At 46.9% G+C, this 19152-nt stretch overlaps 1 protein-coding gene across 1 annotated transcript in view; it reads right to left on the reverse strand.

Annotated features, from left to right (window-relative positions):
• Positions 1–1602: 1602 nt before the first annotated feature.
• Positions 1603–19152, reverse strand: part of LOC142576086 (SEC14-like protein 2) — a 104428-nt gene continuing 86878 nt past the window's right edge. Inside the window, exons 10-12 of the mRNA XM_075686023.1 lie at positions 14404–14510; positions 12361–12694; positions 1603–8913 (exon numbers count right to left, since the gene is read on the reverse strand). Coding sequence (XP_075542138.1) covers positions 8825–8913; positions 12361–12694; positions 14404–14510 — 530 coding nt within the window. The 3' untranslated portion in view covers positions 1603–8824. The remainder of the gene's footprint in view (positions 8914–12360; positions 12695–14403; positions 14511–19152) is intronic.

The following is a 19152-nucleotide window of genomic DNA, read 5'->3' on the forward strand; positions in this document are numbered from 1 at the left end:
AGTTTGGGTACGCAGATGCCTGTGTACGCGGATGCCTGTCTACACGGATGCCTGCATTTAAACGAGAGTTTCACACGAATAAACATGGTTGTTTATGTTAATAGAATAACCTTGACGCATAGACAGCCACCAATGTGGAATGAAAGTTACAAAAAACAGGCATAAAGTACCTCAGAAAGGCTGGCCAATGTTTTGATAGGTGGACCTATCTTTGTCAATGGCCGCCTCTTCATCCTCGGCGGGTTAGTTTTAAAAGGTTAGTAGGGTGACGTCACGCGCCGTCGGCGGTGGCTGGTGGTTGAAGGTTAAGCCACGGGGGCAATGGACAGTTGCCAGTCATCTAAGTGTAAGACAAGTGCAGGGGAAACCATAGAAGTTTCTTCAGAAAGAGGAAGAAAAAAATGAAACGTGAATTTTCGATTTCCAATAGTGCCAAAAGTCTTCTACAACGTTCATCGTCCTCCAATTGTTTTATTGTTTCAAACATTCTAAAGAGAGTGTGCCTCCTGAATAGCTGCTTGTATCGGAAAGTCCGCAGCGCATGGTAAATAAACGAGCGCAACAATTAATTAAGTAGTAAGTTAACTAGATAGTTAATTACTAATTAATTAATATATTATTAATTGTCTTGCGTGGACGCCGCGCCTCGCCGCGCGACGTCAACTTGGAGTGTCAATATAATTGTTGTCAGAATAAATAAGTAAAAAAATAAATATAATAATTTTTTTCGTAATTTGCTTATCAGCGCCGGTTTTATTTAGCCTGTAAAGTGTTAATGCGTAACCATGTTGCCTGACAAAAAAATATGCGATTTTTGTTGTCTTAATAGGTTCGTCGAAAAGATCCTGAGCTCACAAATATAGTTTCAGGACGCTGTAGAATATAAAAAAAAAACAAGGTGCTCTCATGAAAATCGGATTTAACAACAATTCATACCATTAACAATTCTGGTGTTTTGAAAGGTAAGTGAGCGACAGCAGGTAATAAAGCAGATACATCAATGTGGGAGAGGGGGAAAAGTATTAAACGCCGTTGTAAAAATACCTCAGCACGTTTATACTAAACGCATTAGAGTAGTGCATAGGATTTCACATCTTGAACGACTGTCACAGGGATAGTCAAGTTTATGCCCTGTATCACTGGCCCATTTAGATTGACCTGCTGTATTTAGTGGCCCTTGGAGGCTTTGTTTACATAGGTCTGCAAAGCTTTGGTATTACTCGAAATATATCTTCATTCTGCCAACGTGTTTGCTGGCGGGGAATCATTGTACAATTGTTCTTTTTTTTTTTGAAAGAACAAAGACACAAAGTGGAACACATGCGCACCGGCGCTCCTTTTTACGTACACCTGAGCACGCTTGTTTCTGTGTTGAACATGTGAATATGTTTGCGTCTGTGTACATACGTGCCTGTGTGGGTTTCCATGTTCGTATGTGTATTTGACTGTTGTCTATGCGTCTCTATACCTCGTGTTTCTGTTAATGTGCTATAACTTATCCGGTGTCAGCTGTTCACCGATGAGCTATCTATAGGTCAACCAGAGATTCAGCTGTAAATCCAGCGAAGGTGGGCAAATAAAGGGACAACACCTACGCCGGTCTTACCAACACACTCATTTTATTTTCATAAGCACAGTGTTCGCACAACGACTCAAAAATACAGCAGTGCGTTCGTCGTACATCTGTACCGGTGTCGACAGGGATGACGCACAAGCATTCCCCCGACGCTCACACTACAAAGCTTTTCGACGTCATAACGAGACGACGTCGAGCGCACAGGCCTGGCCATTCGGCGATGCATCTACTATGCTAGAGTGACAAAAAAAATCTATGCGTATACGCTTGCACCTCTTTCTGTTTCCTTCGTAAACCAAGAACCCCGGAGTATTGCAACTATACAGCGCGAGGTTGATCACCGCAGGTATGTATCACATGTCAGCCATTCTATAACAAGGCTTCAAAACTTGCTCGCGGGATCCCGTCGAATTCGTGACGTGAAAAGCCGAGAGTGCGCCCAGCACAGTCACCAGTGCGCCCAGAAGGAAATCCGCGCACGTTTTTGGTTCGTCGCACACATAGGGAGTCTGCCAAGTGCAAACTCAAGCTCTCTTGAGGGACGAGGCACTCTTCCGGCGTCGGACAACTGACGAGTCATCTCTGCCTTCTCATTTATTAGGATGTGCAAACTTGAGGTATTGTTTCACAAGCGGGACTTTCTCGACTTGCTTTCTCGAGCTCGTCAATTAAACCCAGCAAATGACTTGGATAGTAAAAAGAAGCATATGTGGACATTTTCCTGCTTGCTTTATTAGTTAGGTAGCAGCCTTTGGCGTGTGGGGAAGCTTACGTTGACCCTAGCTTTAGACACGTTTGCCGTCGATTAGCTAGTCTTGAATGACGTCATTTGTACAGATTACTTTTGCTTTCACTTTGCTTCAATTCTAATTCAAGGTGAACCAGTATAGAAGACGTTACATTACCGTCTACCTCGCCCATAGCACTAAGTGTCGCGTCCATTCCTTCAAACCGGCAGCCGGTTTTAAGGCTCAGTGCAGAAATGTACCCACTAGGCTGCAGATCTTTAGCATTAACATTAGCACAATGCCGGTTCCTTGCCAACGCCCTCTCGACTAAACACGCCCACCGCAATTCTTTCCGTTGGGGCTACTTCTACATGCATAAGCGGTTATATCACATTACAGGAACCGACGTAGTCAAAGCATCACTGGAGTCAATGTCACGAAGAAATAGACGTGACATCATTGAACTGCACATTACCATATCTTACACATCGAAGAAAACAGCGTCAAGAACTGTGAGCAAACATCTCGCAGCTCTCAAACACCAGACGAAACATTTACATAACATTTCAAAGCAAATAGTTCAAAGAGGAACACCAAGCAGGAAATGTACAGGGAGCACAGTACTAAGAGGCAAAAGGAAGGAGTGGGAGTTAAGGAAAGATGCCTGGTTATCAGACGTCGGTGAGCCCACGCTAACGCATAGTGCCCAGACAGATTGCCGTCAAAACCTTAAAAGCCGCTCCAAAACTGACCGAAACTGTTGACGGACCGTGTACTTGGGTTTCAGTTAAACATGTGGTGCTACCATAGACAAGAAAGCAAGAACTATCCTTTCTACATTTTCACACCGTCAGTGTAACGGCAGTGCTAATCGCAAGTCCTCCAGCACAGCATTGAAACGACAGCGGTCAGGTGAAGCGGCCTTCGAACGTTTACGACAAGGCTGGCAACACATTCGTGATCTTGAAAAAAGTCCAACCACGAAACGTCACTCTCATCCAAAGCGGGAAAGCTGCCTTCCCAATTATTACGACACGCCCACATTGGGAAAATGCCTTGGCGTATTGTTAACAAGAGCTCGGTACGTTGATTTTCATGCAAAAGCATGAAAATCAACGAACAAGATAATAGATAATATTTCATGAATGGGCAAATTCGCAAAGTAGCATTTTGTTAATTCATGTCGTGCATGATATATTACTGCGGGCTTAGAACTGATTCCAATGTTGGGACATACACACAAATAACGTCTTTTACTCAGGGGACTCACAACATTTTCAGTTTACTATAGCTGAAGTTCTTTTGCCTTCTTCAGATGTAGGTTGATGAGACCGGTATGCGGGGTTCTCGTTCAGTGTGGTCATGAGGTTAAGTTCAGTGCTTATGCAGTACTTCTATAGTGTTAGATGATAATCTTGGCATTGGATTACATTGACAAACATACTCAAACACAATAAATGTTGTCGCTACGCGCGGCGTTGTACATTCAGAACGTTCAGAAAAAACTGTGACACCAAATATCATTGTAATGCCAGAGACGAAAACCAAATACACGATAATGTATGAGGTATAGATCCACGTTCAACCATCCTGATAATTTTTAGACAGATGCATACTTTTTCTCGAAGTACACCAGCTACAGTTTCAAGGTTGCGGTGTAGTGAAAGCTGCAGAAAGCTACTGCATTAGCTCACCACAAAAGTAGGCAGTAGAAATGCGTGGAATGAAAGGCGATCTTTCAAGATAAACTAAATGTTCGAATTCTTAAAACATGCGCGTTCAACTGAACAAAGAAATGGTCATCTTATGTTAACTCCATACGCCGAGTTTAAGGAATGTACAGAGTCATTAAAAAATAAAAAGAAAGGAAAGGAGAGAACGTGGAAAGTTAGAGATCGACATTACAGTTAGGGCGAGATAAAGACTATAAAGTGGTGGGTGATTGGGAAATTCTTCGCACCTCTGCCACCACTGCGACAATCCTTGCGAAACTGACAAAGGAGCATACTCTGCTATAAGATTTCGAAGAGAGAGAGAGAGGGGGCAAAGATGTTTATTAATTGAAAAAAAAATATGTACACATATTAAAGACAACTTCAGTGAGTTTTCCGGCGAGGTGCCTAGATGACTTCTAAAAGAAATAAGCAAGACTTCGAAAAGAAAATAGCACACGTTATAGAATGATCGCGCTTAACGTTGCTTCAGCGAAGAATACACGAAGGTTTTGAAACCGGGACGTTTGAACAAATCCGAAGGTTGCAGAAAGAAGTCGGACGACTCAATGACAGAAAGCCAAGGTGGTCGAGCTGTTCGCATTCACAAACTGGCTACTTCTTGTAGCGAACATTCTGCTGCACACTCGATACACTGCGCACGCATGCATTCGTGCATGGCTACACGAACTCATGCACACACAAGCACGAGTAGTTTGAGTATTCACTGTCAGGCATTAAGCGTGAAAAGGCCACACGCTCTTGTCGGCGCGAGCGGTTGACTGCATCAACAAGTGGCTATCGCTTTCGGGCAATTACGTCCTGATCGCATTCAGCGCGAGCCCGAAGGGCGACCTTCAATTCTGCGAGGATAGAAAGAAACGAAAAGAATGTCAGGACGCACGAGATGCTATCTCACCACGTTGAAACACACAGAAGCTTCACATCGTTGCCGTATCGCCCACGGGACCGTGCCTCGTATGACGGTAGAGCGCGACTTGCGCGCGGTGAGTCGATCTACAGGTAAGGACCTTGGTAGAGCACCGCAGTTTTGCCTGTGTCGTTTAAGCCATCTGTGCTTTGCCTCGGTTGACGTGGCTATCCTTCATTGATGCGAAAGCGTCAAATGGCCGATCGAACGGAAAAGACCATTGGCTGCGACGCCACATCGCGAGCGCGTCTCGTGACGCTGGCTCGCGCTTGCTGGCTCGGGCCTCGACGGAGCCGAGCGGATGGAAGAGAACGCCTTCTGCGGCACTAGCACGCCAGGTGTTTCGCGAGGGGAGAGGGCACCGCCGCGACGCCACGTCACCCTCGCTCTCCCTCTCGGAAGCCTGTGTTATCCGCGCGCTCCTCGGCGGCGCGAGCTCCCGCCTGCGTTCCAACTGCGCCTCGCTAAGGCCAAATGAAAACGTGATAAGCGCCTCAACGCGCTCGCCTGCCAGGGAGCAAGTTCATAACTCGAAGGATCGCTCAGCGGCGTTCAATTGGACATCACTTCATTGGCATTCACGACTCATAAGCCTTGAATATTATCGGATTTTGTTTTGTCTCTGAGCTGAACAACTACACATTAAATGGACACGTCTAATGCTCCCTCTCCCCGATTCTTCTCTGTTTTTATGCTTGCTTCAAGTTATACTGCCAGAATGACGTCGTCATACGCTTAAATAATATACAGATTGAGAAAACCGAAGTCAGCTAAATATTAGAAGTCGTTTCTGGCTACTGACCGAAGTAATATATGGTACAATTTTGTTGAGAACATGTAAATTTGGGTGTTTGGTACCTTGCATGAAGTGAAAACGTCATCCCTTTAGTAAAGAGGGGAATTGCTTCTTCATTTATGTATTTATTTATCTACCGATTGATCTATGAATCATGACGAGGAACGTCTTCTTGTTCCGTAACGAAATGAAGAAGTGGTTTCGAAGGCACCATATGAGACAGCTTTTCGTTGACCGGTGGTCATACAGCAGACGAGTCAATCTACATGACCCTACAAATTTCCACTCCGTCAGCCTGCTATACATTTAAACATAAGAACTCCAGCGATATGCTCAACCTCTGTTGTTAAAAGCTGTGCTTCGATGCAATTGTGTCGAAGCGAATGTTGTAGCGGCAGAATCTGACGAAACGTAAATGAATGTGAACGACCTCAAAACGAAACGTCAACCACTGCGTATGAAGAGCAATGGCGGCGTCGACGTGATATGTTCACTAGGTCTAACTATTTAGGCTTAATATTGATTTTAATCTCTCTAAACTTTCCACGTTACTGGAATTGTAGCCTTTCTCCTGCCAGTAAACAAGAACTTGACTTCGACAAAACGTGCGCTGGCGTGATGCTTGTATGCCCGTCTGCCCATTAACTCACCGCAGGCTCCTGACGCATACCAAGCACTTGGGAGGTTCGCTGACGTTTTTTGTCAGAACCACCTAGACTACAGCGTGATCGTCTCGTTAGGCTTACATCAACAGATCCTTTTGTCCTAATCTGTCACACATTTAATGCATCAAGCGCCCTCCAACAGCCCACACTATAGAACCGAAACATCCTATGAGCACCTGATAGTATTTGATGGCCCGATCCGGTCTCTACAATTAGTGTTAACGACGGTTGTTATGCGTAATAACATGGCCACTTCACGAGTGTTTTTTTTTTTATCTTGAAAGGCTATCGGAGGTTTCTTCTTCTTCATTCAGGCCTGCTTGCACTGAATCCTCCGCTGCGCGAATGTTTGAACTGGTAGCATCTGCAGTATTCGCCTCTTTATTGATATGCGTGGGAAATTTCCTTTTTTCTTCCTTTCCGTTTCTGGACCTCTAAATTATTGTTGGTCTCCGTAATACGTTTGTGGAAAGGAACGCACTTACAAGCGGCTGGGCTAGCACAGCATAGAATTGAACTCAACAGACTGCCTATGAGTCTCGACTTAATGGAGAACAACGAATTAATTTCAGTCCCCTGTGTCGTTTTTTTCCCTAAGCTCCTCGGAAACTGAAAAAAAAAAAGAAAAACACGCGAGTTTCCGTTCTCACTTCCCAACCGATGATGCGGCCACCGAACTCAGGAAGCCCAAACTCGCCCCCTGGTGCGCAGCAGTGACTACTTAGAGACCGTGATTCATGCAACGCTTCTTTCTCTCTATATATGGACTCAGTGAGCTTTCGCGGCTCACTGCAAAACCATTCTATAACACTAGGCAGGTTGTCGGGCTGTCACGCAACTTATGCTGGTTTCAACATGAAGTCACACGATTTTTTGCTCTCGGCAAACAAGTGGAAGTCGTTCAAGAAGGGTGAACTTTTCCAAAGAAGTAGTAGGCGTACGTGTACAATGAACAGCAACGATAACACAACAGCATTATGACATCTATGGGTCACGACTCGAAAAAAGCTCGTCGGAATGGATTATCGGACTGTTCGCGCATGGGTTTTATCAACTTGGAATGTTACTCACGCACTAGGAAGTTGCAACAGTACGACCACTCAGGGTTTGCATCTAGGGAGAAACGTTGTTCAGAACGCATATGTCACGCCAAGAGAATTCTAAATGTGGGAAGTCATAACACAGTTGAAACGTTGCGGTACATCCAGCGGGTCGACTCAGAGCATTTTTTTTTCTTTTTGCTTCGCACATGATGATCAGCGCTTGTTTGTGTAAATAAAGGCTCAGTATCGGAAGTTTTGTCGGCAGGTTGGGCGAAACGTGAATTCTGGCGCAGCAAAACCAAGTGGAAAGAAGGGACAGAAGGAACATCATTCGGTACCTTCGCCTTTCCACTTTGCTTTGCTGCTCCAGAACCAACATTTCCAGTATAAACCAACCAGCCCAACATCGCATTCTGCTGGATCGGAAGAACGCTATTTGGTATCTATCAGCAAAACGTCAAAACAACAGGTCGTTCGACTAAACGACCAAACGAGCATATCATTTGTCCAGCAGAGCAATGCCAAATTGCTCCAAATCGACCCCCGAGATTCGCCGTTGGTCGACACGCAAAAGAAAAAAAGAGAAGCGTTCACCTTCTGCCAAAACAATTGAAGTGGGTTATTCGGCGCACCATCAATCAAAATGAAATGTAATTCCAAATGTGAAAATATAGCGTATCTGCGGCTCCTGCGTATGAAGAGCTCTCAAGAACTGTAACGCCAGAATGTTTGGAAGATAACTCCAGCTGTACTGCAGCAGTGATAAGGGTATCTCGAGCTGTTTCACCACTCGCCAGGGTCATTGCAGTTGTTGCATTTGTAGATGTGTGCTGTGTGACGGGAAAGGGCAAACTGCTTACAAAATTAGGCTTGAAACGCGTTTCCGACGCATGTGAAATTTGACGCTAAGGAACGTGTTGATGCAAGCAAACGCTAGACAGTAAACTGAACTTCTACATCTAACCGGAAAGACCCTGTTATAGCTTACACTCTCCTCTTCCTAATGAACTTCCTCTGAGTTACGTCGTTGTATGCGCGAAACGCTAACTACACAGGTCAAAATTTCGTGTACCCGTGCTCTCTAGAAGCTCCGTAGCTTTAGACGCTACTTTTTATTTATTATCGTGCTGTAAGACGACGACTGCAAGCGTCCTATATACGTACCTAGAACTTATACAAATTCTTAAAGCTCATATTCACAGCCTGCCTTCTTCGCCTCCTGTTGCCTTATTATTACTGCTGGATGGAGTTACGGAACATCGGTTTCCGGTGTCAGCTGACGAAAGCACAAAAAACCACGAATAAGAGAAAGAACAAAACGAAAGGAGAAACGTGTGACGCCGTTGGCAGATAGCCGTCGGGGCCGCCGTCGATTACGCTGGCGTTGGCGGGAGCACCTGGTAGTGGTAGAGAAGCTTCTTGCTCCGGTACCAGCTGAAGCTGTTGTCGAACTTCAGCACATCTGCGAAGGCAAGAACGGGAGACATTGAGCGACCAGTTCACCAGAGCTATAGCGGTATCAAGACTTCGTGCCGGTTAGTTTGGCGGCGCTCTTACGGTTTCACCACGTTCGTTTCCATATAAAAGATATAGCGAAAAGCATCCTGATAGCAAACGCATTCAAGAGCGGGTCGACCCAAAAAGGCAGCGAAAACCATTAACTTCATGTCTTCTTCGATGTGCACGTTGCAGTAAATGCCTAGGCTTCTGCATTTCGGTCTCGGTTGCTTGGAGGCCATACCAGAACTGACCCCCATTCCGTTGCCTCCCGCGCCCACTGGGCAAAGTTGGGGAGCCTTGTGAAGGCTTCCTTGTATGGAGGGACAGATGGAAAGAAAGAGAGAAAGAAAGAAAGAGAGAAAGAAAGAAAGGAAGAATAAATGAATAAATGAATGAATGAATGAATGAATGAAGCAAGGAATGAGCCGCATGGTCGCTCGCTCCACCATGCGGCGTACCGAGAGGGGTCGTGATAAACACCACTTGTTACATTATCTATACTCTCCATAAATCAACTATGCGAAATATATACATCATCTACAAATTAATAATAGAGAGTTTGTAGACTTCTTATCACACATTCGCTAATAACCCGAAATACCTTCGTGTTTATCTGTGGTTGATCACATTCCAAATAGTGCACTCCACATAAACGAAACTTGCTTATGCGGAAATCCTGAATAAAAGGAACGAGAGCACCAAATTAACACCACAATCCTAACAAGCTTCGGTCAAACGGGAAGCTTCTTTTTGGAAATTCGGCTGCACTGGCAACTAAACTACCCCTTAGACCATGAAACAGGAGCAATGTAACCACCACGCGATGCGGGGATGCTACAGTCATGAAAATCAAATCTATCAGGCATTTGCGATGCCGTGGCATCAATCGCTGGTCTTCTGCGTTCGCGTTGTCTATATTTCTTGAATTCCTTTGTGTCTGGGCAAGAAGTAATCCCTGTGAGGATGAAGACAGCTTAACGGAGGCGGAAGGACTTTCCAGTCAGCTTGCCACTTTTACTACCTATGCGTGGTAGGGGTACGTTAGAAGGTCAGGAACGAAAATCCCCACCCAAACACTTCATGCAGATGGTTAACTAGCGAAGCTGAAACGTGCGGCCCCAGTGTTGATCACTGGGTTAAGCCCGACTGTTCATTAAACGACGGCTTGATAGGCTGCCGAATCATCGGTACACAGTTGCTTCTTGCGCTCGGCTGCACGAGCCTGTTCTTGAGCCCGGACTGCAGCATCGGCACGGTATAGACGCGCTCGTTCCTGGTTCTGCTCGCGGTGTTGCTGATCGAAAGCTGCCTGCTGCTCAGGAGTACATGTTACGTGTGGCCTACCCATTTCGTAGCCGGAGAGAAAGTGCTGTGTGCGCGCTCGGCTGCGACGAAGAGCAACGAAGTCACTATTGGCGCAGCCAATCGCGCGTCTCTCTTTCTTTCTTTTGTTCGCACATGGGCATGAGGTTGCGCCCGAGGAGTTTTCGGCGTACAGGTGACAGACGGACGAATCGGCTAGCCGTGTACAGCTTCCCTGTAAAAGGCACCACTTTCGTTGAGGAGAGAGAGCGTTGAAGAGATTGACCTGGAAGATTGTGGAGAGGCTCATTATTCTAGTGGCGATGACTTACGTATTGCTGCTATAATGCGCGTTACTGGTTCATAATAATGCGCGTTAATGGTTCATAAGAGATGGAAAAAGACGCCGTTGAAAATAGACAACCCTATTTTCAACGAATGGCAGGCGAAGAAACCTTGATAAAGCTTTCGCGCAGGAAAGCATAGCTTTAGAAAAGAAGCTGCGATATTCGGCGCAAACCGCAATATCGTATTTCTTTTTCACTGTAATAAGATTTAGCATTGGACACTTTGCTTCAAACGATTGTGCGTGACCTTTGTTTCTGCCCGTCACCTAAACAAAACTTTGGGGAAAAGGAATATATATATATATATTCTCGTATCTATCTATATCTATCTATCTATATATCTTCTCGTTCATTACATAACGAGGGTCTCGAATCCGGCTACATTGACGCCTTCAGGTAGCATATGTGGGTTTACTGACCAGTTGCCTTCACCCAAAAAGATCCCGTTCTCGTGACACCTGCGGCAAAAAGGACGTGCCACGTCCGCCGCCAAGGTCTGTGAGTGGTGGCGCTGGCTAACACTCCCAGGGTTCTACTAGGAGACACAAATACCCAAGAAAGTGGATTAGAAAACAGCGCCGCGGTAGCTCAATTGGTAGAGCATCGCACGCGAAATGCGAAGGTTGTGGGTTGGGTTCCCACCTGCGGCAAGTTGTTTTTCATCTACTTTAATTTCCACTATATTTATCACTTCTTTATTTCATTTATTAAGCACAAGTAATTTCCCCTTATATATATATATATATATATATGTTGTCCTTGGTGTCAGTGTTTGTTGGCTTCTTATGATATTGACACGTGTACTTATCTTTATCGGGCGGCCAATTTTCGCCGCCTAACAAATGTAATCGCACAGCGTGGGACGCGCCTGCATGTATCCGAAGTTTCTGGAAAGTTATCGATGCTTCTATCCGCTGTCTGTGTCGCCGAACCTTATGTTATCTGATTTCATCGCCTGACGCGAATGGTGTGGAAATTTGTGGAAGGCACGCGTGTCCGAACGATTAGTCTGGAATATTCGACGACTGCTCTATAAAAGCCGACGCGCATGACCCGCTGATCAGATTTTCGACGATCGCCGAGCGTGTTCGCCCATATTGTTGTGCTATAAGTGTAGCCTGTTTTGTGGGCACAGGTTCGCCCAATAAAACTTAGTTTTGTCGTTCACAGTATTGCTACTGTGTTCTTTGACGTCACGACCACGTGACATCTGGTGGAGGTGCTTCGCGTTCATGTACCGGACGCCCCCACAAAGCCGTGACCCAAGCCCTCACGCGGAAGACACCAACGTCGCCAAGAACCAGCGAGGTAGCCGCAGGCTGCGAGGACTGCCCCCGGAGCACGGACTTTTGCCTGAGACGACTAGGAAGATCGCCACCAAGTCCACCCCAGTGGCAGCCCCAGCGTGCAGCCCCAGCGATCATATTGTCACGACCACGTGACAATATGATCAATAAAAAATCGGGCCCCTCGGTTAACCCCATTTCTTCTCGTTCATATATATAATTCGGTATTATATCTGTAATTGGTCTGAACACCCCATCAAACAAAGTATCTAGACTAAAGAAATGTGCCTCTGCCTTCCGATAAATAAAAATTTTCTCCCCCTGTCGGCCCACATGCGCAACGACTGGAATGCAACGACATAGCCCGCGCGCTATCTAAAGCCTTTCAAGGACAGCGTACAATTTTATTCGTCATATACCGAGCGCGCGAATGCTTCTTCGGCCGCTCTATAGTAGTGCTGCTCGAGTGCTCACATTTTCCGGGCGCGCTGCAGACGAGCATCCCGTCCTCGGGCACCAGGTGGCAGTTGACTCGCTGCATGGCGACCAGCTCCTGCATGTCGCCACCGTCACCGCCCGCGCCGTTCACGGTGCCGTTCGAGTGGGGCACGAAGAAGACGCCGAAGCCGATGTCGTAGTTCTCGGTCTGGAACTCCCAGCGCAGGATGGAGCCGGCCTCGGTCACCTCCACCGTGAGGGGCACGGCGGACTTCTTCTCGATCACGCACATCTTCAGGTTCTGGTCCGAGGAGAGGCGCCTCGAAGGCGCCGTGTAGCAGGAGCATGGCACCGGGCCACCCGCTCCCACCTGCGTTGAGGGCGTGTGCGAGTCGCGGAGGAATTACGTAAGCACTCTTCGGTTGCACTTGCAGAGACACCGGTCGGAGGATGCGGATGAAGAGTTCGTCGATAACCTATACAATACAGTGGCATATTTATTAGTCATTTAACGTTATCCGGTAGTGCCACGTTAGTCGTGCGAGACAAGTTTAAAGTGATAATACAAGAATAAATAATTTTATTGCCGAGGTTAACCTGCTTAAACTTCATCGTGGGTTCCGAGGGACGTCGTATGGAGGTTTTTTATTAATTTGGACGCCATAAAAGCAGTAGCTTGGGTCACACCGAATCAGCACTACAGAGGACAGAAGGTCAATTAGAGATGAAACAGGCACCGACTTCCAGGTGTCGTATCACTGTATCGGCGACACTATTACAGCCGAAAATCAAACTTAGTGAAGCAAGGTTCGAGGCAAAGAGGCCACGGTGCGCTCCTTGTTGTAGACACGAAGTGTATACTATTTAATTAATTATTTGCTAATATCTTCCGAACCGAAGACACTATGGGAGCGTTTACGTAATCGCATATAGGGAGTTAGCTAGTACAGGAAACGAAGCAAAACAAGTTCAAATAAATGAACGACACTGTAGAACAAATTGAATCGAATGATTGACAGGTTACCTTAATCAATATTATTTGCCAAGCCAATGCTGACAATTGCCGGGAAATACAAGGAAAAGTGGATCCATTCAGGCGATGCTCTACGAATGAGTCAAAAAGCGATCTAGTCTCGCAAAATGAAATGCCAACTTTGTGGCAGTGGTGAATCATAGGGGATATGTACGAAAGGTGGCACTAACAGTTATCCCGCCATAAACGCGTCTCCGATTCCTCAGGAGAAACTTTCCAAGCCCTTCGTGCATCCATTCTACCACGGCACCGGGCGCCACAGTGAATCGCAGCTATATGGCGCCACCACGAGCCAGCCTGCAGCGAGAGACGACTTACATATTAACGATCTGAAATAAGCGCATCCGAAAGTGGAAAAAAAAAATTTTATTTCTTCTTTAGCGCATAGATGGCATTCCGCGTACGTGCACAAAATTTTCAAGTGAAATGTTTAGCCGCTTTTTCCCTGCAGCGACGATTCTGAAGTTTCTTTGCTCGACGGAGTTTCACAGACAGCGATAACGTTTAAGAAGTTTTCTACAGTGCCGACGATGGAACTGTCGACTTTCAAGCTCATTCAGCATGTTCCCATAAGAATCCACTGGTTTTGCCCAAGTAGGCAGTTAGCAAAAAAAAAAAAAAAATAAATGTGGTCGTCTCCGGGCAAGCTAGTATAGACTCGAACTACAATGGGGCATTGTCTGATCCAATGCGGCCCTAGAGGGGCGCGGGCCAATGGCGCCCTAAACTACGCTCTCCGTCCTAAGGGAAGGATAGCCAGGTATTTATAACAACCAGGTATATCCAGATACACATGTAAGGGCACATGTAGTGCTAATAATTTTTTTTTCAAGGTAACCCACCATAATCCAACTAAAGTTTCTCTCTTCCTCTCTCCCTTGCGTAAGGGTCAGTTCCTTGGTTTTCCTTTGCTTTTTTTGACAGCTAACTGCCACGAGACGCCAACGGAGCAAGCGGATGGCTTCACAGTCATTCCATGCCACGTCGTTCTGTGGATTGCAACGTCATAAACTGGCTACACGCGTTCAACCTACTGCAACACTTACGATGTGCGTACACCTCGGGTCCCCATCTGGTCCCGTCATGGTGCCGCCCCAGTGCGCAGGGAGCTCTTCGGGAGCGATGTCCTGAAGAAGGGCCTCTTTCCACTTGTCTGCGTGCAGAAGGCGGCGGAAGGAGAGTGACATCAACAACGAAGAACCCAAGCGAACTTTTCAGTTGCTTTCTTAGAAGACTAAACAGATGACGCTGAACACGAAAAACCTAGAGCAACATTCTTTTCGACATCAAGATTACGAGGTGGCTTTTGACATGTGCACAGATGGTCTTGGAGTATATGTCTGAGCACAGTTGTTCCTAAAGACAGTACTTGCGCAGTATAATCACAGGGTGAATGGGAACGAGTTCCAAAGACACGGTATTCATTAGATGCTCGTTTATTCACAGAGTGAGCTAAATGCAGTGCGAGGCAATTGCGGCAACATGCTTTGCATGACGCGGCGTTTTGCACGTCGATCCCCGTTAAATAAGCATAAAAAACGAAGGATGGCGCTGAGCCATGCATACCTTGTACTTAAGCTGACCAAGTTATAATTGCGCAACATCAGTTCAGTCGTGCGCTGATTGCAAACACTCATTAACATCTAAACCACATAATGCGCAAACCTTAAACCTTAAAACAAACCGTAAATACTAAACAAACTATAAACCTTAAATACAGAGGATGTTTTCATTTATGACTCCAACAAGAGAAGTTTTCCGCACCCGGTTTGGTGCCTTTTTAATTGAAACGAACCTAAACCTGCACAATGCCACTCCTTGTCGACCTACACGCTGGATGGCTGAAACTTTGAGAAGCATTTCGTTAAAGTACGAAATGAGCTCTTCTGTGTCACAACCTCTATTGCATAAACAGTAGTGTCGTGTGGAAACACCAACCGGTGAGCTGTTACTTTACGTGGCGCCAGTCGACGTCCTCGTGACTTTTGTGGAATGCTCAAATAGCAAAAAAAAAAAAAAGAATATCCCTACTTCAAAGCAATATTTCAAAAGTGGGCTTACAATGATCGTGAAAAGACTACGCTGATTTCATAACGTAATCGTGCACCATACAAAGGATGGGCGCACAGTGCATTGGAGTGTCGCGCTTGTAGCAGTGAAGTTCCAAGCTCCAGGCTGCATGCCTATAGGCCGAGAAGTATTTGAGCCTCTCCGCAGTTTTCCCATTCCGAAACTCGTTGTGGGAAAGTGCAACCGCACGCGGGCACCGGTCGGTTATCGCGCGTGAATCCATTTGTCCCTGAACGTAAACAGAGTTTGGAAAAGTAAGGCCTCATAATTATGCAGTCTCGCGTGAACGAGCGTTAGCGAGACGCACGCCCTATGCAAGCGATGCCTCTCCGACCTGTCGTTTCGAAGTTGTCCCTGAAAAAGCCGATCTCCCAGCGTAACGTAACTGACCGCGCGAGTGCGATAGGAAGACTAGGTCAAGACCGGTGCGCTTTGGCTTATCGGCAGTCGCCATCCGCTAGTTACTGAGTGCCTATCGTAGCGGTGTTAAACGCGCTTGTACAAGGATTTACGAAACTCAGTTGCGCGGGCGCGTCCACACTGACCCGCTTTCGTATGCTGCCGCGTGTAGTAAGCGGAACGTGCCAATGGAAGTAAACCTTGGCGCGAGATCAGAACAGACGGGTGCTCAATAAATGGTTCATCCGACAACGAACGGCTCCTCTGAAATAGCGGTGAGGCCCACTGCGCGCTCGTTCTCGTAAAGAAAAAAAAAAGACAGAAACGAGAAAATAAGCGCATTCAATGCGCGTCATATAATCTATGTGAAGCGGAAAATTCAGATAGATAAAGCTAGCGGCTGTGCGTACAATTGTGTTTATTTTCATTCTATGGAGCATGTAATCTCACGCAACGTTTACAAAGCATACAGTCTCAACTATAATTTCATACAGTGCTCATGCTTATGCATTACACTGCTCACAAGTTATGCCGAAACGCAAACACCAAGGTCAGGCGGATGCGCCGTGTGAGACGTCTACTTAGTCACGGGACGAGGAAGAAGGCGGTGCAAGATATGACTGTCGAAGGAAAAATGGTGAGGCGAGGCGTTTGGCGCAGAGCAGTACGACGCATATCCAAATGCATTTACGTATTGTATCCCTCTCGCGTCACAGTTGCTCACACGCTTATCCAGGGATATTCAGTTATACCGAGGAGCTTCGCTTCGAAATAGTGGTACGTTCACTAACTGTGTTCCATCCGCTATATACCGCAACGTCGCTTTAGTGGTTCGCTTGTTCGCAAACTCAAGCTGCTCTCGGCATCTTGTGACTTTGGGTGGTCGTCCCCGAGATAGGGGATCGAATGCAGCAGCTCGCCGATAGCGAACGGGTTGATGTTCGCTTCTTTGTATAGCGAAGCTTTCTTTGCCTACGTCCCCGTGTTTTTCGTTACTGCAGCTGCTGTCGACTGCTATGTCGGCCTGTATCGCGACAAATGCATTTGCGGATATGTATACGAAGGGTATATGCGCATTGAGTGCAAGTACCAGCAAAGGGGCTGATATGCCAGCACAGTGCCATATGCACAACTAATCAGTTTGTGAGAACTATACGTTCGCACCAAACGTTATTTAAATTTGATATATTTACCGTTGGCGTTCGGCGATGGACACGCCCCGCAGCTCGGTTGCGCGAGATCACCTGCCTTTTGCATTGGCACCGTTGCATCGGCGGTGAAAAGTACGATCACCAACCACCGACCACGAATACGGGTGAGAGAGCGGGAGAAAGCTTGTCGCTACAACCCTTTCAGGCGCTGTGTGCACAATCGTGTACGCCAAGGTAGTACATCGGCAGAAAAGCTACTGATCAAAGTAATGATGTTTACAATGCGTCGCATGCACCTTGAAACACTTCTGGTTGGAAGTGTGCTGCAACATTGAATAGCGTGTGCAAATGTTCACTACAATAAGTGGGAAGGTAGGCGGTTGCGCTTATTTTTTAACCGTTAAGGGCCCCGTGTCGCAGAAAAGTCGCCGATGGCGTCTGGCGTACAGAGTTGGACATCGCTCCGGCAAAAAGAATTTTGAACCAAATTCCGAACCACGCATACCGAACCACTCTTATACCACCGAAGTTGCTTATACCTTGGCCTTCATTCTTGACAAAGTTATTCCTCGGAATTTTGAGAGCGGCAGCCCACAATCAAATGTAATGAGAAAAAAAAGCACACAGCGCATATATTTTATGTTAGCTCTTCTCAGACTGAAATGTTAAAAGTGCGAAAAAAAAAAACTGGCTGCGGCATATATATATCTAAGCTAACCATATGTAAAGCGAAAGCTTGGTTTAGCCTGGTTAAGTCTTGGGGCACTATAGCGTAAAACTATTCCAAGCTTGTTTTATTCCAATCATCTAACGTCAAACTTACGCAACTACCGACGCATGCACCTGACGGTGAGCCGCAGCATTGTCTTAGTAGCCCAATCAAAAGCTCTCTTCGTTTGTAGGAGGTCACTATAGGACGTCAGGTGACAGACAGGTGAAGTGGGCGCAGCCCGAAAACGTTTGACCAGTAGCAGATGGCTAATGGCAAAAAAAAAAGCATCTAATCAGAAATAATAATGCTTCTTTTCTTGGCCTAACCATGCGTAATCAGTGTGCAGATATCATATCAGAAGAGGCGTTTCCGCGGTTTTCGTGACATCGCGTGACAGACAGGTGAACTGGGGGCTGGCCCTAAATTTTTTCGACCAATTGTGAAGGGCTGATTGCAGAATTTGAATAGAAATGTTTTGCATAACTTTACGTTATAGCGCCCGTGGTTTCACTTAGTTACCCTTTCATTTAGCTGTAATTATTATACTTAGGTATGCAATCATCGTTAAGCCATGTTTGACGGCTGTGCCTAGGTCGGTGGCTAGACATGACTGCGATTAGGCTTGGGTAGACACGCACCATTCGACGGTGCGACGCCACAGGTACCACAGGTGCCACAGGTAAAGCGCAAGTGCTAGACATGCAAAGAGACGCCCCGAACATGCGCAGGTGGTGGTACAAACTTTATTTAGTGAAGGCCAAAAAAAGAAAAGAAAATTATGATGCCGCCGTTCCGTGGGTGGCATTCAGGCCGCCGGTCGTGGCCACCAGATCATGCCTGGCGGCGACTTCCGCTGCCCAGATCGTTAGCCGTACCTGGACATCCGGCTCCGAGCTGGCCAAAGCAGCCTCCCACATCGTCGAAGCACAAACGGACAGGGCGCGAACGCGGTCACTACATTGATCTCGACGATGAGACACCTGTGAGACGCCGGTGATACGTCTCTCCTGTGAAGCAGCACCCCGGGCGATATCCGTGGGTGTGGTCAGACGCCGCTTGGCGACGACGGCTCAAAGCCATGCGCTATGAGCCTCGCTCTCATCCATGGCCAAGCTCGCACAGGCTAGGCGAGCGCGGCGCTCCTCTTCGCCAGGCGCGCGGCGAGTCACGTGGTCAGGCGGCGACCCAGCCGCAGAGAGCGCATGCGCCAAGCCGGCGGTGGCAGCGGGGGAGCTTCGCGCGGCGAGTCACGTCAAGGCTACGGCGCAGCTGCGGTCAAATGAAGGCCAAATTGCTGGCGACGGCGAAACTCGGCTCGACGCGCTTAGTAAAGCTTTCTCTGTAATAACAGGAGATCGACCCACGCGAGAGGCCGCGTTTCTAGGAGAAAGCTTACCTTCGTGCATAGCGCTCGCCGCCAGCGTTTCCTCGTAAACGTGGCGGCGTTCGTGTTGTGTACTTCT

This window comes from Dermacentor variabilis, chromosome 3, assembly GCF_050947875.1.
Source record: "Dermacentor variabilis isolate Ectoservices chromosome 3, ASM5094787v1, whole genome shotgun sequence".
NCBI classification, from domain to species: domain Eukaryota; kingdom Metazoa; phylum Arthropoda; class Arachnida; order Ixodida; family Ixodidae; genus Dermacentor; species Dermacentor variabilis.